The following is a 23,673-nucleotide window of genomic DNA, read 5'->3' on the forward strand; positions in this document are numbered from 1 at the left end:
GGCATTTATTGCCCATCCTTAATTGCCCCTTGAGAAGGTGGTGGTGAGCTGCCTTCTTGAACCACTGCAGTTCCTGAGGTGTAGGTACACCCACAGCGCTGTGAGGGAGGGAATTCCAAGAGTTTGACCCTGCAACAATGAGGGAACGGCCGATATATTTCCAAGTCAAGGATGGTGAATGAGGGGAACCTCCAAGTGATGGGGTTCCCAGATATATGCTGCCCTTGTCCTTCTGGATGGTAGTGATCATGGGTTTGGAAGGTGCTTTCAAAGGTGCCTTGGTGAGTTCCTGCAGTGCATCTTGCAGATGGCGCACACGGTTGCCACTGTGCATCAATGGTGGAGGGAGTGAATGTTTTTGGAAAGGGTGCCAATCAACTAGGACTGCTTTGTCCTGGATGCTGTCGAGCTTTTTGAGTTTTCCTGGAGTTGCAGTCATCCAGGCAAGTGGGGGGTCTTGACTTGTGCCTTGTAAAGTAAATAAAGTCACCGTAGTCCCAGATAACCATAGGTTGCTTTCCCTTTGAGTGGGGAAAGCTGATTGGTGCTGCTTTAACTTGAGGATCACCATAACTCAGCCGACCGGCATGGTTGAGAACGTTGGGCCTTCGTGGATAACCTCAGCCAGGACGGGAATTGAACCTGAACTTTTGGCCTCGCTCGGCATCACAAACCAGCTGACAAGTCAACTGAGCGAAACCGACCCCTTGTACATGGACCCAGGGTTTGGGAAGTCATGGGTGGAAGTTCCTCACCTGCAAGATTCCCAGTCTATGATCTCTCTGAAGCTGCTCCAATGATGCCCATTAATGGCTGCCACCATTAATGCTATTGAATGCTATTGTTTGGAGCGAGGAAGTTCGGAGATGGTTCCAAAGTGCAGCAGCTACCCGTGTTTGCACATGATAAAATGAGAGGGGGGGGGGGGGGAAGATGGAAGTATTGAAGAGCCGTCTAGTTAAACATTAACCATTTCCCATCCAGTTACGTGGCACTGGAACTTCAGGACAATTTTTAATTGATCCGGAACAAAATATCTGAAGGGTAATATCTTAAGGATATTGTTTTAAAATTCCAAATGTGAAATTGAAGCATATGTCTGCAACTGACCTGTTGAAATAAACTCGACTTCTGAAATAAACTAAGGTGTTGGTGTCAAGGGTTTGCAACAAAGTTTACTGCTACTCTCATTCTTCACCCCGCCCCCTCCCTTTCTGAGCTCTCCCATTGGTCCAAAGTTTGTTCCGCTCTCGGCCAATGGGGGATGACATCCGGCACCACCCCTCCGCCTTTGTGCCGTGTGTTACACGTCGGGAAAAAGCCACACCCACAAATGTGCAATAAAGTCTGAAGCACTCGAGTATCCCCAGGGTCAGGTCAGAAAGAGATTTCCCTCGACCAGTCAGTCAGTACAGCCAACAGCCCCAAGAAGAGAGATCAGCACCCAAAGGTAAGTCACAGCAACACTCATGGGGGATGCACTGGCCGAGTGTTGGAAGGGGTGCTGCACTGGCAAGTGTCAGTACTGAGGGTGTGCGACACTGTTAGAGTGTCTGTACTAAGGGAGTGCTGCACTGTAAGAGGGTCAGTACTGAGGGAATGCTGCACTGTCAGAGGGTCAGTACTGAGGGAGTGCTGCACTGTCAAGTGTCAGTACGAAGGGTGTGCGGCACGATCAGAGGGTCAGCACTGAGGGAGTGCTGCACTGTCAGAGGGTCAGTACTGAGGGAGTGCTGCACTGGCCAAGGGTCAGTACTGAGGGAGTGCTGCACTGTCCAAGGGTCAGCACTGAGGGAGCGCCGCACTGCCGGAGGGTCAGTACTGCAGAAGCGCCGCACTGCCGGAGGGTCGGTACTGAGGGAGCGCTGCACTGCTGGAGGGTCAGTACTGAGGGAGCGTGGCACTGTCAGAGGGTCAGTACTGACGGAGCGCTGCATTGTTGGGGAGTCAGTACTGAGGGCGTGCTCATGTCCTGGGCCATATTTATCGCTCAACTGACATCCCTGTGAACAAGATAATGTATCATGTGTTTGTGAGAGTTTTTTGTACACTATTTCACTGCCATGTGTTCATCACAATAGTAATTCATTTCAGAAGTTCATCAGTGGCTGTGAAACATTTTGGAGCTGTGCTGTGAGAGAATTGGAGTTATAGTGTGCGCTCTGATTTTCTCCATGTGTAGACTGTATATTTAAATTTGACATCTTGTGTGTGTGTGTGTGTTTCATACGGTGTGTAACCTCCTGTGTCTACAGGATATTTGAATATTTCCCCATCTCTCTGCCAAGAGGAAAGTATTTTTATAAGTCTGTGCTGTGATAAAATCTTTAAAGCAGTGCTTTGTGTGCAGATCAGCCCAGTGACGTGCCCCACCTGACTACATTCCTGACTTAAATGGGGCATGCCTCTGGCAACGGGAGGAGGCCATTCATCCCCTTGAGCCTGTTACACAGGGAGAGGAGGAGATGATTCAGCCCCTTGGGCCTTTGGGCCCCACCTGTCTGCATGCCTGTCTTAAATTGGGCAGTGTCTCATGCAACAGGGGGAGGGCATTCAGCCCCTCGGGCCTGTCGCACAGAATGAGGAAGGCATTCAGCCCTTTGGTCCTGCTGTACGTTGGCAGGAGGAAGCCCTCGAGCCCCTCACAGTGGAGGAGGCTTTTCAGTGCCCACAAGCTAGTTACGAAGGAATAGGAAGAGGTCATTCAGCCCCTCACCCATGACTGTTGCATCAGGGTAGGATGAGATCATTCAGCGCTTGAACCTGTTGGACAGGAACAAGTTATTCGCTCGAGTCAGTTCAACACACTCCAGTAGAACTCTGTTTTACCTTTGACACGGGTTGAGATTATTGTGTTTGTTTAAGGGGGCCTGCCAGTACAATCTGATCTCCCTCCAGCGCACGTTTAGGGGCATGTGTAAAGGCCATCCTTGCATGGGAAGGGTAGGAGAGGGGCTGCATTTTCATTTCCAGGTTGCGTTCAGAGTACAAAAGGGAGATAAAGAACCTAGTGGTGTGGTGTAACGACAACAATCTCTCCCTCAACGTCAGCAAAACTAAAGAGCTGGTCATTGACTTCAGGAAACAAAGTATCGTGCACACCCTTGTCTGCATCAATGGTGCCAAGGTGGAGATGGCTGACAGCTTCAAATTCCTAGGTGTGCACATCACCAACAATCTGTCCTGGTCCACCCACATCGTCACTACGACCAAGAAAGCACAACAGTGCCTGTACTTCCTCGGGAAACTAAAGGAAATTCGGCATGTCCACACTGACTCAATTTTTACAGATGCTCCTGGCTGCTTCACAGCCTGATATGGCAACTGCTCGGCCCAAGACCATAAGAAACGTCAGAGAATCGTGAACACCACCCAGCCCATCACGTGAAACCGCCTCCCACACATTGACTCTGTCTACACCTCCCGCTGCCTTGGGAAAGCGGGCAGCATAACCAAAGACCCCTCCCATTCGGGCTATTATCTCTTCCACCGGGCAGGAGATACAAAAGTCTGAGAACATGCACTAACGTCCCTGCCGTTACCAGACTTCTGAATTACCCTCTTATGGACTGAGCTGCTCTCTCCACATATCTTTTCTACTGAGTAGCACTACCCTCTGTATGCTTCACCCAATGTCTGTGACTATGTATTTACGTTGTGTATTTATCGTACGTCCTATATGGAACGATCTGTCTGGACTGTACATAGAACAATACTTTTCACTGGATGTCAGTACAGGGCACAAATCAATCAAAGTTTAAATTGTTTCTGACTGTTCTGCAGGGATCAGTGCTGGGACCACTGTTGTTTGAAATTAACCCCCAAATGATCTGGAAGAAATTTAGATGGTCTGATTAGCAAATTTGCAGGTGACACTAAGATAGGTGGAGTTGTAGGTAGTAAAGGGGACTGTCAGAGAATACAGCAGAATCCTGAGAGTGGAGAGTTGGGCAAAGAAATGGCAGGTGGAGTTCAATCCCAATAAATGCGAGGTGATGCATTTTGGAAGATATGATTCACACATGAATTTGACAGGAAATGGCAGAACCCTTTTGGAGCATTGACATACAGAGGGATCTGGGTGTTCTGGTCCATAGTTCTATGAAAGTGGCAATGCAGGTGGATAAGGTAGTCATGAAGAGATACAGCATGCTTGCTTTCATTGGCCGGGAGTACAAGAGTTGGCAAGTCGTGTTACAGTTGTATAAAACTTTCAACCACATTTGGAATACTGCCTGCAGTTCTGCTCGCCGCACTATCAGAAAGATATGGATGTTTTCGAGAGAGCGCAAAGCAGCACGTTAGCACATGTGGCTAGCACTGTGGCTTCACAGCACCAGGGTCCCTGGTTCGATTCCCCGCTGGGTCACTGTCTGTGTGGAGTCTGCACGTTCTCCCCGTGTCTGTGTGGGTTTCCTCTGGGTGCTCCGGTTTCCTTCCACACTTCAAAGACGTGCAGGTTAGGTGGATTGTCCATGATAAATTGCCCTTCGTGACCAAAAAGGTTAGGAGGGGTTATTGGGTTACGGGGATAAGGTGGAAGTGAGGGCTTAAGTGGGCCGGTGCAGACTCAATGGGCCAAATGGCCTCCTTCTGCACTGTTATGTTTTATGTTCAGGTTTACCAGGATGTTTCTTAGTCTGGAGCACCACACTATCAGAAAGATGTGGATGTTTTAAGGCATGCTGATTGTTTGAGTAATAAGGAGTAGGAATGCGGATCAGTGAAGATTTGGTGGGCTGAAGGGCCTGTTCCTGTGCTGTAATGATCTTTGTCTCACTGCTAACCTCATGTAAATCAACTCATTTTGCTAGGGTGGCAGCCAATCGGTGTTTCTGTTTCAGCTGTGTCAGTATCTTCCCCCCCCCCCCCCCCCCCCCCCCCATTTATGGGATATGGACATCGCTGGTCAGGCCCAGCATTTATTCCCCATTCCTAACTGCCCTTGTGAAGGTGATGGGGAGTTGCCTTCTTGAACCGCTGCAGTCCCGGAGGTGTAGGTACATCCACTGTGCTACTAGGGAGGGAGTTGCAGGATTTTGATCCAGCGACCGACAGTGAAGGAACGGCCAATATATTTCCAAATCAAATGGTGAGTGACTTGGAAGGGAATCTCCAGGTGATGGGTTTGCTCTTGTCTTTCTGGATGGCAGTGGTCGTGAGTTTGAAAGGTGTTGTCGAAGGAACCTTGGTGAGTTACTGAAGTGCATCTTGTAGATGGTACACACGGCTGCCACTGCTCGTCGGTGGTGGGGGGACTGAATGTTTGTGGAAGGGGGAGGAATCCAGCGGGGCTGCTTTGTCCCGGATGGTGTTGAGCCTCTTGTGTGGTGCTGGAGCTGCACTCGTCCAGGCAAATGGAGAATATCATACCACACTCCTGACTTGTACCTTTTGTAGGTGGTGGACACGCTTTGGAGAATCAGGAGGTGAGTTACTTACCACAAGATTCCAAGAGTTTGAGCTGGTCCGTTGGCCACAGTATTTATATGGCTGAGTCCAGTTCAGTTTCTGGTCATTCGTAACCCCCAGAATGTTGATAGTGGGGGATTCAGCGATGGCAATGCCATTGAACGACATGGGGCGATGGTGACAGAGTAACATCAGTGTTCCACCAAGCAGTTCTTGTGAAATGTGGTTGGCAATAACGACCAGGTCATTTGTTTTTATTTTGTCATGTTGATTTGAGGGCTAAATATTGGCTGGGACACTGTCCGCATCTCTTCAAAATACTTCCGCCGCAACAGGCAGCTCGCTTTAATGTCCCACCCGAAAGACAGCATGTCTGACCGTGCAGCACTTCCCTGAGCTCAAGCAGGAAGCCAGAGGCCAAGAGTGCCCACTCAGACAATCACAACTGGCAACCAAGTGGGCGCAGCATGAGCACAGCGTGGGGGGGGGGGGGATCAGGCCTGGGTCCAGTCTGCAACGTTGAAGGGCGATGGTAGCTGCGAAAGGGATCGCCGTCCTCAGACCGGCGGAGGTCGTGAAGCAACGGGGAGGGCTGTGAGACAGATAGGCTGGTCCAACGGTAAACCGGGAGGAAGGTAATGTCTACCCCATGGTCAGCCTTTGAATGTGTTCAAGACTGAGATTGAGGCAGGAAAGACATCAAAGGGTGTGAGGAAAGTGCAGGAAACTGAGGTGAAAGATCACCCATGATCTGGTTGAATGGAGAAGCAGGTCCAAGTGGCCGACTCCCGCTCCCATTTGCAATGTTCCTACATGTGGTGAATGTATTCACCTAATGCATGAGCTGCCTGTATAATAATGTGACCTATGACCTGGAAGTGATGTATGGGCTACTTCCAGGTACTGTACTGGGACCCTGGTGGGCTCTGCCTCTGGCTTCGCCCTCACCGGGGCCATATATAGACTAGCCACCTGTGGGTGGCACTCATTTGTACAGCCGACTCTGGCAGGCGAGTTCATGGTTAATAAAGCCTAATGTTCACTCACACTTTCACGGTCTCACAGTGAATTGACGGTATAACACTACATGTGCGCCCTATTTTGTTTCAACATTCCCTTTAAATTTAGACACCATGAATGATGTCCCTACCACTCAACCCCTGCTTCATCACCTCCCACTGGGACAATTCTCTCCCAAAGCTCAAACCTGTTGTCGAGCTCCCCACAGAGGTTAACAGGCCTTTTGTTGGAGGGGACCTGGTTACCAGTGATCGCCTATTTCGCTCCCTGCATCCCTGCAAGTTGGAAGCTTCTTATGGAGGCATCGGACACCATGAATCGGAGAAAATGTTCAGGATGGCAGTCTTCACTCTCTTATGTCCACATTCCTGTTTCCGACTGCACCCCTCTGCCCTAAAGCATTGGTTACGTTCCAGCCCCGGTTTCCTCCCATTTTCTGCCGCAATATTGGACCTTGCCCAACAGCTCAAAGCCCTTAGTCACTGTGAGATCAGCAACATATTGCTGGTGAAAAGCCAAGGATTTATTAACAATAAGAGCGAGGGTATCAATTAAAGTGGGACACAGCAAACCACAATACATCACTCCCTCAGTACCGACCCTTGCTCGGACAATACATCACTCCCTCAGTACCGACCCTCGCTCGGACAATGCAGCGCTCCCTCAGGACCGGCCCTCGCTCGGACGGTGCAGCGCTCCCTCAGTACTGACCCTCGCTTGGACGGTGCACCGCTCCTTCAGTACTGACCCTTGCTCGGACAGTGCAGCACTCTCTGTTTCTCAGGACGGACACTCAATTGGACAGTGCAGCGCTCCCTCAGTATGGACCCTCGCTCGGACAGTACAGTGCTCCCTCAGTACGAACCCTCGCTCAGACAGCACAGCGCTCCCTCAGAACTGACCCTCGCTCGGACAATGCAGCATGCCCTCAGTACTGACCCTTGCTCGGGCAGTGCAGCGCTCCCTCAGTACTGACCCTCGCTCGGACAGTGCAGTGCTCCCTCGCTCGGACAGCGCAGCGTTCCCTCAGCACTGGCCCTCACTCGGACAGTGCAATGCTCCCTAAGTACCAAACCTCACTCGGACAGTGGAGCTCTCCCTCGGTGCCAGCCCTCGCTCGGACAGTGCAGCGCTCCCTCAAACCAAACCTCGTTCGGCCAGTGCAGCATTCCTTCGCTCGGATAGTGCAGCGTTCCCTCGCTCGGACAGTGCAGCGCTCCCTCAGTACTGACCTTTCCTTGGTTGGTGCCGCGCTCCCTCAGCACTGACCCTTGCTCGGCCAGTACAGCGCTCCCTCAGTACCGGCCCTTGCTCAGACAGTGCAGCTGTCCCTCAGTACCGGCCCTCGCTCGGACAGTGCAGCGCTCCCTCAACAGCGCTCCCTCGCTCGGACAGTGCAGCACTCCCTCGCTCAGACAGTGCAGCGCTCTCTCGCTCAGACAGTGCAGCGCTCATCACTCGGACAGTGCAGCTCTCCCTCAGTACCGGCCCTCGCTCGGACAGTGCAGCTCACCCTCAGTACCGGCCCTCACTTGGGCAGTGCAGCGCTCCCTCAGTACGAACCCTTGCTCAGACAGCGCAGCGCTCCCTCAGAACAGACCCTCGCTCGGACATTGCAGCATGCCCTCAATACTGACCCTCGCTCGGACAGTGCAGTGCTCCCTCGCTCGGACAGCGCAACGTTCCCTCAGCACTGGCCCTCACTCGGACAACGCAACGCTCCCTCAGTACCAAACCTCGCCCGGACAGTGCAGCGCCTTCTGAAAACTGAACCTCGTTCGGACAGTGCAGCATTGCTTCGCTCGGACAGTGCAGCGTTCCCTCGGTACCGGCCCTCGCTCAGACAGTGCAGCGCTCCCTCAGTACTGACCTTTGCTTGGTTGGTGCAGCGCTCCCACAGCACTGACCCTTGCTCGGACAGTGCAGCACTCCCTCCGTACCGAACCTTGCTCGGACAGTGCAGCGCTCCCTCAGTACTGGTGTCGCTCGGACAGTGCAGCGCTCCCTCCGCACTGCTCCCTCGCTCGGACAGTGCAGCGCTCCCTCAGCAGCGCTCCCTCGCTCGGACAGTGCAGCGCTCCCTCGCTCGGACAGTGCAGCGCTCCCTCAGTACCGGTGTCGCTCTCCCTCAGTACCGGCCCTCGCTCGGACAGTGCAGCTCTCCCTCAGTACCGGCCCTCACTCGGGCAGTGCAGCTCTCCCTCAGTACCGGCCCTCACTCGGGCAGTGCAGCTCTCCCTCAGTACCGGCCCTCGCTCGGACAGTGCAGCTCTCCCTCAGTACCGGCCCTCGCTCGGGCAGTGCAGCTCTCCCTCAGTACCGGTGTCGCTCTCCCTCAGTACTGGCCCTCACTCGGACAGTGCAGCTCTCCCTCAGTACTGGCCCTTGCTCGGGCAGTGCAGCTCTCCCTCAGTACCGGCCCTCGCTCGGACAGTGCAGCTCTCCCTCAGTACCGGCCCTCGCTCGGGCAGTGCAGCTCTCCCTCAGTACCGGCCCTCGCTCGGACAGTGCAGCTCTCCCTCGCTCGGACAGTGCAGCTCTCCCTCAGTACCGGCCCTCGCTCGGACAGTGCAGTGCTCCCTCAGTACCGGCCCTCGCTCGGGCAGTGCAGCTCTCCCTCAGTACCGGCCCTCGCTCGGACAGTGCAGCTCTCCCTCAGTACGAACCCTCGCTCGGACAGTACAGCGCTCCCTCAGTACCGGTGTCGCTCTCCCTCAGTACCGGCCCTCGCTCGGACAGTGCAGCTCACCCTCAGTACCGGCCCTCACTCGGGCAGTGCAGCTCTCCCTCAGTACCGGCCCTCGCTCGGACAGTGCAGCTCTCCCTCAGTACCGGCCCTCGCTCGGACAGTGCAGTGCTCCCTCAGTACCGGTGTCGCTCTCCCTCAGTACTGGCCCTTGCTCGGACAGTGCAGCTCTCCCTCAGTACCGGTGTCGCTCTCCCTCAGTACCGGCCCTCGCTCGGACAGTGCAGTGCTCCCTCAGTACCGGCCCTCACTCGGGCAGTGCAGCTCTCCCTCAGTACCGGCCCTCGCTCGGACAGTGCAGCTCTCCCTCAGTACCGGCCCTCGCTCGGACAGTGCAGTGCTCCCTCAGTACCGGTGTCGCTCTCCCTCAGTACCGGCCCTCGCTCGGACAGTGCAGTGCTCCCTCAGTACCGGCCCTCACTCGGGCAGTGCAGCTCTCCCTCAGTACCGGCCCTCGCTCGGACAGTGCAGCTCTCCCTCAGTACCGGCCCTCGCTCGGACAGTGCAGTGCTCCCTCAGTACCGGTGTCGCTCTCCCTCAGTACTGGCCCTTGCTCGGACAGTGCAGCTCTCCCTCAGTACCGGCCCCTGCTCGGGCAGTGCAGCTCTCCCTCAGTACCGGTGTCGCTCTCCCTCAGTACTGGCCCTTGCTCGGACAGTGCAGCTCTCCCTCAGTACCGGTGTCGCTCTCCCTCAGTACCGGCCCTCGCTCGGACAGTGCAGTGCTCCCTCAGTACCGGCCCTCACTCGGGCAGTGCAGCTCTCCCTCAGTACCGGCCCTCGCTCGGACAGTGCAGCTCTCCCTCAGTACCGGCCCTCGCTCGGACAGTGCAGTGCTCCCTCAGTACCGGTGTCGCTCTCCCTCAGTACCGGCCCCTGCTCGGGCAGTGCAGCTCTCCCTCAGTACCGGTGTCGCTCTCCCTCAGTACTGGCCCTTGCTCGGACAGTGCAGCTCTCCCTCAGTACCGGTGTCGCTCTCCCTCAGTACCGGCCCTCGCTCGGACAGTGCAGTGCTCCCTCAGTACCGGCCCTCACTCGGGCAGTGCAGCTCTCCCTCAGTACCGGCCCTCGCTCGGACAGTGCAGCTCTCCCTCAGTACCGGCCCTCGCTCGGACAGTGCAGTGCTCCCTCAGTACCGGTGTCGCTCTCCCTCAGTACTGGCCCTTGCTCGGACAGTGCAGCTCTCCCTCAGTACCGGCCCTCGCTCGGGCAGTGCAGCTCTCCCTCAGTACTGGCCCTTGCTCGGGCAGTGCAGCTCTCCCTCAGTACCGGCCCTCGCTCGGACAGTGCAGCTCTCCCTCAGTACCGGCCCTCGCTCGGACAGTGCAGCTCTCCCTCAGTACCGGCCCTCGCTCGGACAGTGCAGCTCTCCCTCAGTACCGGCCCTCGCTCGGACAGTGCAGCTCTCCCTCAGTACCGGCCCTCGCTCGGACAGTGCAGCTCTCCCTCAGTACCGGCCCTCGCTCGGACAGTGCAGCTCTCCCTCAGTACCGGCCCTCGCTCGGACAGTGCAGCTCTCCCTCAGTACTGGCCCTTGCTCGGACAGTGCAGCTCTCCCTCAGTACCGGCCCTCGCTCGGACAGTGCAGCTCTCCCTCAGTACCGGCCCTCGCTCGGACAGTGCAGCTCTCCCTCAGTACCGGCCCTCACTCGGGCAGTGCAGCTCTCCCTCAGTACCGGCCCTCGCTCGGGCAGTGCAGCTCTCCCTCAGTACCGGCCCTCGCTCGGACAGTGCAGTGCTCCCTCAGGACCCACCCCTTGGCAGTGTATCTCCCCCTCAGTCCTGACCCCATGACAGTGCAGCACTCGCTCAGTGTTGGGTCCAATGGAATGTTGAGCTGGAGTGTGGGTCGGGTCTTTGGGATGTGTATTTGAACTCGACGACTAATTGTATCAAAGCAATAGTGAGTCAATTGCGGACGATTGGGTGCTGTGCAGTGCATGGGACAACTGAATCAACACTTGTTTCTCTTCACTCACCCTCTCCCTGTCTCTCTCCCTCCATCCCAGCGATCACGATGACACATCAGTTCGTAACACTCACTCCGGAACAAAAGGCGGAACTCTCCGGTATTGCCAAGAGGATCGTCGCTCCGGGAAAGGGCATCCTCGCGGCCGATGAGTCTGTCGGTGAGTTGGGGGCGTGATAAAGGGATGGGGCTACAGTGTCAGTGAGGCATTCTGTGGTTGATCAGCTCGATGTGTAACTTAAGGACTTGGAGACATTTGATGTTGATGTTTGAATGTGAGCTCCAATTTGAGGGAACACTCCTTCAATCGTGATTTTAATCCACACAAGAGAACCTGGGCAGCTCTCCTTTCGGAGAGAATCCAGTGCGAGTCTGCATGTGAAGGAGGTTAAAGAGATAGGGAGGGTTGTAGGAGCTGGAGGAGGTTACAGAGTTGGGAGGTTACAGAAATAGGGTTGTAGGAGCTGGCAAACGTTACAGAGATAGGGAGGAATATCAGGGCTGGAAAAAATTCGAGATGTGGCAGGCTGGAAGAGGTTACAGAGATGGGATGTAGGACCGGGAAAAGGTTGCAAAAATAGGGAGGGTTATCGAGGCTGGAGGAGGTTCGAGATAGGGAGGGCTGTAGCAGAAGGAGAAAATTACAGAGATAATCTTTATTATTGTCATAAGTAGGCTTACATTAACACTGCAATGAAGTTACTGTGAAAAGCCCCTAGTCGCCACACTCTGGTGCCTGTTCGGGCACACTGAAGGAGAATTCAGAATGTCCAGTTCGCCTAACAAGCATATCTTTCCGGACTTGTGGGAGGAAACCGGAGTACCCGGTGGAAACCCACGCAGAACCTGGGTCCCTGGCACTGTGAAGCAACAGTGCGAACCGCTGTGCTACCATGCCGCAATGGGGAGGGGGTTGAAGGAGGTTGCAGAGATAGGGAGGGATTGGAGGAGGTTACAGAGATCGGATGGGTTTTTGAGGCTAGAGGAGGTTACAGAGATAGGGAGGGGGTTGTAGGGGCTGGAGGAGGTTACAGAGATAGGGAGGGGGTTGTAGGGGCGAGAGGAGGTTACCGAGAGAGGGAGGGGGGTGTCGTGGCTGGAGGAGGTTCCAGACATCGGGAGGGTTGTAGAGACTGGTCGAAAATATAGGAGACCAGCTAGGAATAAGCCTGAATCGTCTAGTCTGGAGGGAAGGATGAGCGTTGGTTTGAATTAAAGATGACCTGAAGTCAACAGGGATTAAATGTAATGCCATGGTTTTCAGCAGTCTGGTTTAGCCAGGAGAGGAATATAGTCCGCAATGGAGATGAGGTTTTCTGCCTATCTCATCTTGCCGCAGGTTCCGTGACCCCCACTGTTCCGCTCTTTCCCCAGGCACAATGGGCAAACGCCTGAAAAACATCAACGTGGAAAACACTGATGAGAATCGAAGGTTTTTCCGGCAAGTTCTGTTCACCACGGACAGTGAAGTTACTGATTGTATCGGAGGGATCATCTTCTTCCACGAGACACTGTACCAGAAAACGGACGATGGAGTCCTGTTTCCCCAACTAGTTAAAGACAAGGGTATTGTCGTGGGCATCAAGGTGAGGCACCCTTCGCACTCTGACCTCAGGGTCAGACAGTCATGGCAACGCTTTTGGAGGGTCAGTACTGAGGGAGTGCTGCACTGTCAGTGGGTCAGTACTGAGGGAGTGCTGCACTGTCAGTGGGTCAGTACTGAGGGAGTGCTGCACTGTCAGTGGGTCAGTACTGAGGGAGTGCTGCACTGTCTGCTTTCTCCTCCCTTTCTCTTCATCCATCAATCCTCTCTCTGGGATATTGCGTGATTGAGGTTTGGCAGATGCCTCCAGTGATGAGGTCCAGATGGTTTGATGAATTCTCCCAGCTCCACCTGCTGGATGCATGTCTCCAACTGCGCTGGAGGAGTGGGGTTCGTGGCTGGAGAGATGGAGGGGTGCAGTGTCTAGAAGAGCGAGTCGTATTCCACCAGGGTGTGTGTGGGGGAGGGAGGGCGTGCGCGAGAATGAACGTACTAGGGTGAGTGTGCAGTGGGTGTGAGAGTGCGGTTTTGATAGTCTGGAGAGAGATACGGGATTGATCCTGTGATGCACCCTCTGGTTGAATATCTCTAGTAGGCTGCATGCTGGGACCTACTGAATAGAACCCACGGTGGGAGCCGTTGGTCACTTGTGATGGGCGGACTGGCTGATCTCTCTCTCTCTGCTGCTTACAGGTGGATAAGGGAGTGGTTTCATTGGCTGGGACTGATGGAGAGACAGTGACACAAGGTGAGTGTGGAGGTGGGAGGATTGATTCACACTCAAACCCTCCCCCAAAGCCAGGATTGTTACCCTTACACACTCCTAACCCCCCCCCCCCCCCCCCTCCAGCCACTATACACCTTGTGACCCCCACACCTTCTGACGTGTCCCTCTGACCCCTAAACACACTGTGACCCCCCTCACTGACACCTACACCCCTCTGACCCTTATCCCTACTCACCATCTGACCCTGATCACTGATTCCTACACGCCCACTAACCTACGACCCCTCTGTCCTGTCCTCCCGAGCCGTCCAGCCACCCCCACTTCCCCGGGACCACCTCACTGACGGACCCTGTGCCACAGACTTGCTGCTGCCTCTGGAATGGGCAACTCCTGGTGCATAGCGATTAGCACTGATTATGCTCTGTGCTCCCCTGGCAGGACTGGACGGCCTGGCTGAGCGCTGCGCCCAGTACAAGAAGGATGGTGCCGAGTTTGCTAAGTGGCGGAGTGTGCTGCGGATCACCGAGAAGGCACCCTCGACGCTGGCCATCGAGGAGAACGCCTGGGTGTTGGCCCGTTATGCCAGCATCTGCCAGCAGGTAGGCGAGAGCTGGCAAAGCCACGCCACAATGGAGTCCGGAGTACCCCTCACCTTTCCCGGTCTCCTCCCTCTCTTTCTCCCCTCCCTCACCCCATCTCCTTCCTCTCTTTTGTTTCTCCTCCCTTGACCCCCTTCTCAGTCCTGCCCCTTCTCGGTCTCCTTGCCTCTCTCGCTCTCCTCTCTCCCCCCCACCTGCCGGTCTCCTCCTCTCTCTCTTTCTCTCCCCCCCCCCCCCCCCCTACCCTCTGCCGGTCTCCTTTCTTGCCCTCACTCCCATGGTAGACACTCGGCCAACCTGGACATCCTGCAGCTCCCCTGCTCTGGATGGATTGAGGCTGGAGTGTCTGCCCGCTATTTCTGACCCAGCCCTCGCCTTTGAGATGAAAACAGAAATTCCTGCACAATCTCAGCAGGTCTGACAGCTCCTGTGGAGATGGAACTGAGTTAGCATTTCGAGTCTGAAAAGGGGCACCCGGAGTTGAAAAGTTAACTCCATTTTCTCTCCACATATGCTGTCAGACCTGCCGAGATTATCCAGCATTTTCTCTTTTTGTTTCAGATTCCAGCATCCGCGGTAGTTTGCTTTTATCTCCACCTTTGAGGTAGTTGGCTCCTGAATGCCTCTGTCAAGTGGCACTGGTTCCCGTGCAGTGGCGGGCTCACCCCCCGACGGTCATGGCTCCAGTGCTGATTGAAGAACCAATCTGTGGAAGGTCTGGGGGACAGGGTTATGGCGATGACCCCACGTGTTGGACACTCCTCTCCACCTCGCTCCAAGCTGATAGAGGCACACTGACCCCCGGCTGCACCGCCTCAACCTGTCCCTATTCCAGAGGCTTCCTCTCCCTGTCCACACGAAGCCCTCTTTCAAACCACCAGCATCTTTATTTTAAAAAAAAAGACATTTACAAAGACAACAACTTAATATTCCGCCAGCTGCTAATCCTTTGAGCCAACAGCCTGGAGTCTGACACGGAGGACCACAAAACGGTTACAGAAACTCATCACCCCCCACCACTCCGGACAGCAACTGGAGAGGAGTGGAGATGAGATTTATTTTTTACACAGCGAGTTGTTGTGATCTGGAAGATGCTGCCTGAACGGCGGTGAAAGCAGATTCAATAGGAACTTTCAAAAGGGGAGAATTTGATAAATATCTACTGAGCATGAAGCTACCAGATTGTTGTTAAACACGCATCTGTTTCACTAATGCCCCCTTTAGGGAAGGAAATCTGCTGTCTTTATTCAGTCTGGCCTACATCTGATTCCAGATCCACAGCCACGGAGTTGACTCTAGGCTGCCCCTCAGCCGTACGAAGGTGCTGTGGAAATCACTGAGGCTACGGGCGCCACATGGAGAGCAGCGGCTCACCACCATCTCCTGAAGGGGCTGGGGATTCACTGAGATACCCAGATCCCACAAACTAATAAGCAAAAAGTAAATAAATAATCTTTTCTGTGGCTGAAGCTGCTTTGGGTGGTTTTACCAGGTTTAAAGGTGCTCTCTCAATGCAGGTGGTTGTTGTTGTTGGTCTAGTCTCTCGTGGACGGTGTCTGTGCCCCCCCCCCCCCTCCATGACTGCACTCACCCATCTTCTCCTTCCCTGCAGCAAGGCCTGGTGCCTATCGTGGAGCCGGAAATCCTGACCGACGGCAGTCACGATCTCCAGCGCTGTCAGCATGTGACCGAGAAGGTGAGGACCCCATCGATTGGACACCGGGGTGGCGACACCGCCGGGCAGCCCTCTGGGTGGATGCTGGAAGTGGGAGGGGGTAAGGGAGGGTGCTGGGCTGGGAGGGGAGGGGGAGTGGGGACGAGGGAGGGTGCTGGATGAGGGACAAGGATTGGTAAGGGGGCGAAGATGGGTGCTGGGAGAATGGGGGAAGGGGCAGCGCGAAGGAGGATGCTGGGGGCAGGGCGGCGAGGGAGGGGCAGTGGGTGAGGGAGGGTTCTGGGGAGGGGGTCGAGGGAAGGTGGAAGGGAGGGTTCTGGGAGGGGGAGGGGCCAAGGGAGGGTGCTGGGTGGGGGAGGGTGCGAGGAGGGAGAGTGAAGGCGAGGGAAGAAGCTGGGGGAAGTGGAGGTGAGGGAAGATGCTGGAAGGAGAAGGGTGAAGTTAGAGGGGGAGCGAGGGAGAGTACTGGGGGGGACGAGGGAGGTTACTGGGGAGGGTGTCTTGAGGATGTGATTGCGAGGGTGGCTGAAGAAGGGGGCAACGGACTGCAGTGAGGAAGGATGCGGGTAGGGGGTGAAGGAAGTTGCTGGGAGGAGGCGAGGGAGGATAGGGGGAGCATAGGTGAGTGAAGATGTTGGGAGGTGGAGGGAGGATGCTGTTGGGAGGTGGAGGGAGGATGCTGGAGGAGGCTGGGGGGGGGAAGGGCAGATGCTGGGAGCGGGAGGGAATGAGGGAGGATGCTGAGAGGGGGAGGGGAGGGCGAGGGAGGATGCTGTGAGGGGGAGGGGTGCAAGATGATGCTGTGAGGGGAAGGTGGTGAGTGAGGGGGGGAAGGGGGTGAGGGATGGGAGGATGTTGGGAGGGATGGTGAGGGGATGTTGTTGGGAGAAGGAGGGGTGGGGGCGCGGGAGTATTCTGGGAGGGGGTGAGGGAAGACGCTGGGAGGGGACTCGGGAGGATGCTGTAAGGGGGCGGGGAGGCAAGGGAGGATATCTCCGAAAAGCATGTGTGTCACTCGCGCTCGCTCTCTCTCTCTCTATCTATCTCTCTATCTATCTATCTCCCTCTCTCTTCTGCATGTGTGTGTGTGTCCCTCGCTGTCCCTGTGTGTGCCTGTGTCACTCACCCTCTCTCTCTACATATGTGTCCCTCTCTTCTGCCTGTGTGTGTCTCTCTCTCTTTGCATATGTGTGTGTGTCCCTCTCTGTCTCTCTCTTTCTGCGTGTGTGTCTGTGTGTCTCTCTCTGTTTGTATGTGTGTGTGTCTCGCTCACTCTGTGTCTTTGTGTCTATGTGTTTATGTGTCTCTCTTTCTGCAAGTGTCTCCCTTTCCCTCTCTGTCTGTCTGTCTGTATATGTGTGTGTGTGTGTGTCTCTCTCTCCGTCTGTGTGTGTCCATGTGTCCTCTCTCTCTCGCTCCGGATTAAACAGCCTGTGTTTTCTCTCTCTCTCGCCCCGGATCAAACAGCCTGTGTTTTCTCTCTCTCTCTCTCTCTCGCCCCGGATTAAACAGCCTGTGTTTTCTCTCTGTCTCGCCCCGGATTAAACAACCTGTGTTTTCTCTCTCTCTCGCCCCGGATTAAACAGCCTGTGTTTTCTCTCTCTCTCTCTCACCCCGGATTAAACAGCCTGTGTTTTCTCTCTCTCTCGCCCCGGATTAAACAGCCTGTGTTTTCTCTCTCTCTCTCTCTCTCGCCCCGGATTAAACAGCCTGTGTTTTCTCTCTCTCTCTCTCTCTCTCTCTCTCTCGTCCCGGATTAAACAGCCTGTGTCTTCTCTCTCTCTCTCTCTCTCTCTCGCCCCGGATTAAACAGCCTGTGTTCTCTCTCTCTCTCTCTCTCTCTCTCTCCCCGGATTTTACAGCCTGTGTTTTCTCTCTCTCTCGCCCCGGATTAAACAGCCTGTGTTTTCTCTCTCTCTCGCCCCGGATTAAACAGCCTGTGTTTTCTCTCTCTCTCTCTCTCTCGCCCCGGATTAAACAGCCTGTGTTTTCTCTCTCTCTCTCGCCCCGGATTAAACAGCCTGTGTTTTCTCTCTCTCTCGCCCCGGATTAAACAGCCTGTGTTTTCTCTCTCTCTCTCTCTCTCTCTCTCGCCCCGGATTAAACCGCCTGTGTTTTCTCTCTCTCTCTCTCTCTCTCGCCCCGGATTAAACAGCCTGTGTTTTCTCTCTCTCTCTCTCTCTCTCTCTCTCGCCCCGGATTAAACAGCCTGTGTTTTCTCTCTCTCTCTCTCTCTCTCTCTCTCTCGCCCCGGGTTAAACAGCCTGTGTTTTCTCTCTCTCTCTCTCGCCCCAGATTAAACAGCCTGTGTTTTCTCTCTCTCTCGCCCCGGATTAAACAGCCTGTGTCTTCTCTCTCTCTCTCTCTCTCTCTCGCCCCGGATTAAACAGCCTGTGTTCTCTCTCTCTCTCTCTCTCTCTCTCTCCCCGGATTTTACAGCCTGTGTTTTCTCTCTCTCTCGCCCCGGATTAAACAGCCTGTGTTTTCTCTCTCTCTCGCCCCGGATTTTACAGCCTGTGTTTTCTCTCTCTCTCGCCCCGGATTAAACAGCCTGTGTTTTCTCTCTCTCTCGCCCCGGATTAAACAGCCTGTGTTTTCTCTCTCTCTCTCTCTCTCGCCCCGGATTAAACAGCCTGTGTTTTCTCTCTCTCTCTCGCCCCGGATTAAACAGCCTGTGTTTTCTCTCTCTCTCGCCCCGGATTAAACAGCCTGTGTTTTCTCTCTCTCTCTCTCTCTCTCTCTCTCGCCCCGGATTAAACCGCCTGTGTTTTCTCTCTCTCTCTCTCTCTCTCGCCCCGGATTAAACAGCCTGTGTTTTCTCTCTCTCTCTCTCTCTCTCTCTCTCGCCCCGGATTAAACAGCCTGTGTTTTCTCTCTCTCTCTCTCTCTCTCTCTCTCTCGCCCCGGGTTAAACAGCCTGTGTTTTCTCTCTCTCTCTCTCGCCCCAGATTAAACAGCCTGTGTTTTCTCTCTCTCTCGCCCCGGATTAAACAGCCTGTGTTTTCTCTCTCTCTCTCTCTCTCTCTCTCTCTCGCCCCGGATTAAACAGCCTGTGTTTTCTCTCTCTCTCTCTCTCTCTCTCGCCCCGGATTAAACAGCCTGTGTTTTCTCTCTCTCTCGCCCCGGATTAAACAGCCTGTGTTTTCTCTCTCTCTCTCTCTCTCTCTCGCCCCGGATTAAACAGCCTGTGTTTTCTCTCTCTCTCTCTCTCTCTCTCTCGCCCCGGATTAAACAGCCTGTGTTTTCTCTCTCTCTCTCTCTCTCTCTCTCTCTCTCTCTCGCCCCAGATTAAACAGCCTGTGTTTTCTCTCTCTCTCGCCCCGGATTAAACAGCCTGTGTTTTCTCTCTCTCTCTCTCTCTCTCTCTCGCCCCGGATTAAACAGCCTGTGTTTTCTCTCTCTCTCTCTCGCCCCGGATGAAACAGCCTGTGTTTTCTCTCTCTCTCTCTCTCGGCCCGGATTAAACAGCCTGTACTTTCTCTCACTCTGTCCCTGTCTCTGTTTGTGTATGTTTTATCTCTCTCCCTCACCCCCCGATTAACCAGCCTGTGCTCTGCCTCTCTTACTCTGTGTGTGTGTGTGTCTCTCTCTCTCTCTATGTCTCTGTCTGTGTGTGTGTCTCTCTCTCGCCCCGGATTAACAAGCCTGTGCTCTCTCTCTCTCTCTGCCCAGGTTCTTGCTGCCTGTTACAAGGCTCTGAATGACCACCATGTGTATCTGGAGGGGACTCTGCTCAAACCCAACATGGTGACAGCCGGTCACTGCTGCACCAAGAAGTACAGCCCCGAGGAGGTTGGCATGGCAACTGTCACCGCATTGCGTCGCACCGTCCCCGTGGCAGTGCCTGGTGAGACGCGACACAATCTTTCTCTGTCTCCCCGCTCTCTCTCTCTCTCTCTCTCTCTCTCTTCCCCACCCCCTTCGCTTTCTCTCTCTCCTCCCCACCCTTTCGCTCTCTCTTTCCCCACCCCCTTTGCTCTCTCTTTCCCCACCCCCTTTGCTCTCTCTCTTTCCCCACCCCCTTTGCTCTCTCTCTCTTTCCCCACCCCCTTTGCTCTCTCTCTTTCCCCACCCCCTTTGCTCTCTCTCTTTCCCCACCCCCTTTGCTCTCTCTCTCTTTCCCCACCCCCTTTGCTCTCTCTCTCTTTCCCCACCCCCTTTGCTCTCTCTCTCTTTCCCCACCCCCTTTGCTCTCTCTCTCTTTCCCCACCCCCTTTGCTCTCTCTCTCTTTCCCCACCCCCTTTGCTCTCTCTCTCTTTCCCCACCCCCTTTGCTCTCTCTCTCTCTCCCCACCCCCTTTGCTCTCTCTCTCGTTCTCCCCACCCCCTTTGCTCTCTCTTTCTCCCCACCCCCTTTGCTCTCTCTTTTTCCCCACCCACTTCGCTCTCTCTCTTTCCCCACCCCCTTCGCTCTCTCTCTTTCCCCACCCCCTTCGCTCTCTCTCTTTCCCCACCCCCTTCGCTCTCTCTCTTTCCCCACCCCCTTCGCTCTCTCTCTTTCCCCACCCCCTTCGCTCTCTCTCTCTCTCTCTCTTTCCCCACCCCCTTTGCGCTCTCTTTCTTTCCCCACCCGCTTTGCGCTCTCTTTCTTTCCCCACCCGCTTTGCGCTCTCTTTCTTTCCCCACCCGCTTTGCGCTCTCTTTCTTTCCCCACCCGCTTTGCGCTCTCTTTCTTTCCCCACCCGCTTTGCGCTCTCTCTCTTTCCCCACCCGCTTTGCGCTCTCTCTCTTTCCCAACCCGCTTTGCGCTCTCTCTCTTTCCCCACCCGCTTTGCGCTCTCTCTCTTTCCCCACCCGCTTTGCGCTCTCTCTCTTTCCCCACCCGCTTTGCTCTCTCTCTCTTTCCCCACCCGCTTTGCGCTCTCTTTCTTTCCCCACCCGCTTTGCGCTCTCTCTCTTTCCCCACCCGCTTTGCGCTCTCTCTTTCCCAACCCGCTTTGCGCTCTCTCTCTTTCCCCACCCGCTTTGCGCTCTCTCTCTCTTTCCCCACCCGCTTTGCTCTCTCTCTTTCCCCACCCCCTTTGCTCTCTCTCTTTCTCTCTTCCCCCCCCCCCCCCCCCCCTCGACCTCACCCATTTATATTGTTCCAATTCCGTGAATTAACTCTAATTTCTTTCTCCCTCTCAGGTATCTGTTTCCTGTCTGGGGGTCAGAGTGAGGAGGAGGCCTCTGTTAACCTCAATGCCATCAACCTCTGCCCCCTGCGCAAGCCCTGGAAGCTGAGCTTCTCTTTTGGCCGGGCCCTGCAGGCCTCGGCCCTCTTGGCCTGGTCTGGGAAGGATGAGAACGCAGAGATGGCACAAGAGGCCTATGGCAAGAGAGCAAAGGTGGGTGAGGAGGGACGGTGAGGTAGGGTGAGGGGCATGGGAGGGTGGAAGCGGGAAGGAGAAAAACTTTTGATTTTGAACAGAGGCATTAGTGCTGCAGTCAGCCTGTTGCAGCCAATTGTGTGCAAAGCAAGATGCCAAAAAAAAATCTTTCTTGGAAAATGTTGCCTTTGAGATAGAGGCTGTGGGGATTGTTTCAAGCTGCGCCACCCAGACCTGGGGCTAGCATTAACGTTTTGTTCTGATAAATGATTCCCTCTGACAGAGCAGCGCTCCTTCAGTCCAGATCCTCTGACAGTGCAGCTCTCCCTCAGTACTGACCCTCTGACAGTACTGCACTCCCTCAGTACTGACCCTCTGACAGTGCTGCACTCCCTCAGTACTGACCCTCTGACAGTGCTGCACTCCCTCAGTATTGACCCTCTGACAGTGCTGCACTCCCTCAGTAATGACCCTCTGACAATACTGCACTCCCTCAGTAATGACCCTCTGACAGTACTGCACTCCCTCAGTACTGACCCTCTGACAGTGCAGCATTCCTTCAGTACTGACCCTCTGACATTGCAGCACTCCCTCAGTACTGACCCTCTGACATTGCAGCACTCCCTCAGTACTGATCCTCAGACAGTGTGGCCCTCACTCAGTACCAACCCTCTGACAGTGTAGCACTCCCTCAGTACTCACACTCTGACAGTGCTGCACTCCCTCAGTACTGACCCTCTGACAGTGCTGCACTCCCTCAGTAATGACCCTCTGACAGTACTGCACTCCCTCAGTATTGACCCTCTGACAGTGCTGCACTCCCTCAGTAATGACCCTCTGACAATACTGCACTCCCTCAGTAATGACCCTCTGACAGTACTGCACTCCCTCAGTACTGACCCTCTGACAGTGCAGCATTCCTTCAGTACTGACCCTCTGACATTGCAGCACTCCCTCAGTACTGACCCTCTGACATTGCAGCACTCCCTCAGTACTGATCCTCAGACAGTGTGGCCCTCACTCAGTACCAACCCTCTGACAGTGTAGCACTCCCTCAGTACTGACCCTCTGACATTGCAGCACTGTCTCAGTACTGACCCTCTGACATTGCAGCACTCCCTCAGTACTGGACCTCTGACAGTGCAGCACTCCCCTCAGTACTGACCCTCTGACATTGCAGCACTCCCTCAGTACTGATCCTCAGACAGTGTGGCCCTCACTCAGTACCAACCCTCTGACAGTGTAGCACTCCCTCAGCACTCACACTCTGACAGTGCTGCACTCCCTCAGTACTGACCCTCTGACAGTGCTGCACTCCCTCAGTAATGACCCTCTGACAGTACTGTACTCCCTCAGTAATGACCCTCTGACAATACTGCACTCCCTCAGTAATGACCCTCTGACAGTACTGCACTCCCTCAGTACTGACCCTCTGACAGTGCAGCATTCCTTCAGTACTGACCCTCTGACATTGCAGCACTCCCTCAGTACTGACCCTCTGACATTGCAGCACTCCCTCAGTACTGATCCTCAGACAGTGTGGCCCTCACTCAGTACCAACCCTCTGACAGTGTAGCACTCCCTCAGTACTGACCCTCTGACAGTGTAGCACTCCCTCAGTACTGACCCTCTGACATTGCAGCACTGTCTCAGTACTGACCCTCTGACATTGCAGCACTCCCTCAGTACTGGACCTCTGACAGTGCGGTCCTCCTGACAGCACTGCACTCCCTCAGTACATGATTGCACACAAAATACATGCTGACCGCCTGAATCAATTGCCTAATTCCTTGTTGGGGAGCGTGGCTAAAGGCTGCCTCTTCTATTGATATTAAGTCTCCCCAGTCACTGCAGATTGTATAAAGGTTAGGGACTGTTTGTAAATGGCGATTTGTATTTGTTTTTCTCAATGCAGATTAACAGCTTGGCTTCCAAGGGAGAATATTCCCCATCTGGAGACACAAACACTGCTGCCAACTACTCGCTGTACACTGAGAACTACACGTACTGATAGATGAGTGGGAAACTCAGGCTGAATCCCAACATTCGCCCCTTAGCCCACAAGTGATTATTGCCCCCGCCATCCTCGATTTGTAATGTGATAACCCTCCAGTCACCTGTTTTTACCTTCCTCACCCTTGCATGTGGAGTGATGCTTGATTCTCCTCCAGTCTCCCACTACCTCACACATCTCACGATCAGAAGGAACATGGAGCATGTAGGACGAGGGAGGGTGCCCCAACCCCCCACACTCCCGTTTAAAGCTATGAATGAAGTTTCACCCCACCCGTTGGTAACCTCTCCCTTCTTATCCCGACGGAAATCGGATAATTTCTGGAGATCTAAATGAAAAAACAACAAGTTGTAAAACTGCTCACTCCCGTGTCTCTGTGTTTTTAATTTGTACCTTTGCCCTTGAATATTGCTAAAAAGAGAGACCTTATCACCAAAACTTTTCACCATGCACTCAACAGAACAAATGCAAGAGAGTCAAATTTCACACATTTTAACCACAGGAGAGATTGGTTGCCCGTTGGTTGTCAGGTCCATTCTGATTGGTCGGGATGTTGTCGTGGGGAAAGCAACAGGGAATTAATGACTGCTGGATGATCCCAAAAAGACACAAGGCTTGAACAGATTCATTTTGTTTACTTAAGAATGGGTCCCTGCGTAT

General features: G+C 54.4%; 1 protein-coding gene across 1 annotated transcript; it reads left to right on the plus strand.

Moving 5' to 3' along the window:
• The first annotated feature begins 1,288 nt into the window (after positions 1 to 1,288).
• Positions 1,289 to 23,165, plus strand: LOC140386583 (fructose-bisphosphate aldolase B-like). The gene is made up of 9 exons (XM_072469029.1): positions 1,289 to 1,450; positions 11,187 to 11,306; positions 12,521 to 12,732; positions 13,383 to 13,437; positions 13,855 to 14,015; positions 15,628 to 15,711; positions 19,363 to 19,537; positions 20,818 to 21,017; positions 22,915 to 23,165. The coding sequence occupies exons 2-9, from the start codon at positions 11,195 to 11,197 to the stop codon at positions 23,008 to 23,010; spliced, it is 1,095 nt and encodes a 364-aa protein (XP_072325130.1). The 5' UTR covers positions 1,289 to 1,450; positions 11,187 to 11,194; the 3' UTR covers positions 23,011 to 23,165.
• Positions 23,166 to 23,673: the final 508 nt, after the last annotated feature.

This window comes from Scyliorhinus torazame, chromosome 12 (assembly GCF_047496885.1).
Source record: "Scyliorhinus torazame isolate Kashiwa2021f chromosome 12, sScyTor2.1, whole genome shotgun sequence".
Taxonomy (NCBI): Eukaryota; Metazoa; Chordata; class Chondrichthyes; order Carcharhiniformes; family Scyliorhinidae; genus Scyliorhinus; species Scyliorhinus torazame.

Bases quoted from the DNA above. Each gene is read 5' to 3' on its own strand.
- LOC140386583 (XM_072469029.1), top strand. From the start codon at position 11,195: ATGACACATCAGTTCGTAACACTCACTCCGGAACAAAAGGCGGAACTC. The intron at 12,733-13,382 runs GTGAGGCACCCT...TGCTGCTTACAG, and splicing joins GTATTGTCGTGGGCATCAAG to GTGGATAAGGGAGTGGTTTC. The intron at 15,712-19,362 runs GTGAGGACCCCA...CTCTCTGCCCAG, and splicing joins GTCAGCATGTGACCGAGAAG to GTTCTTGCTGCCTGTTACAA.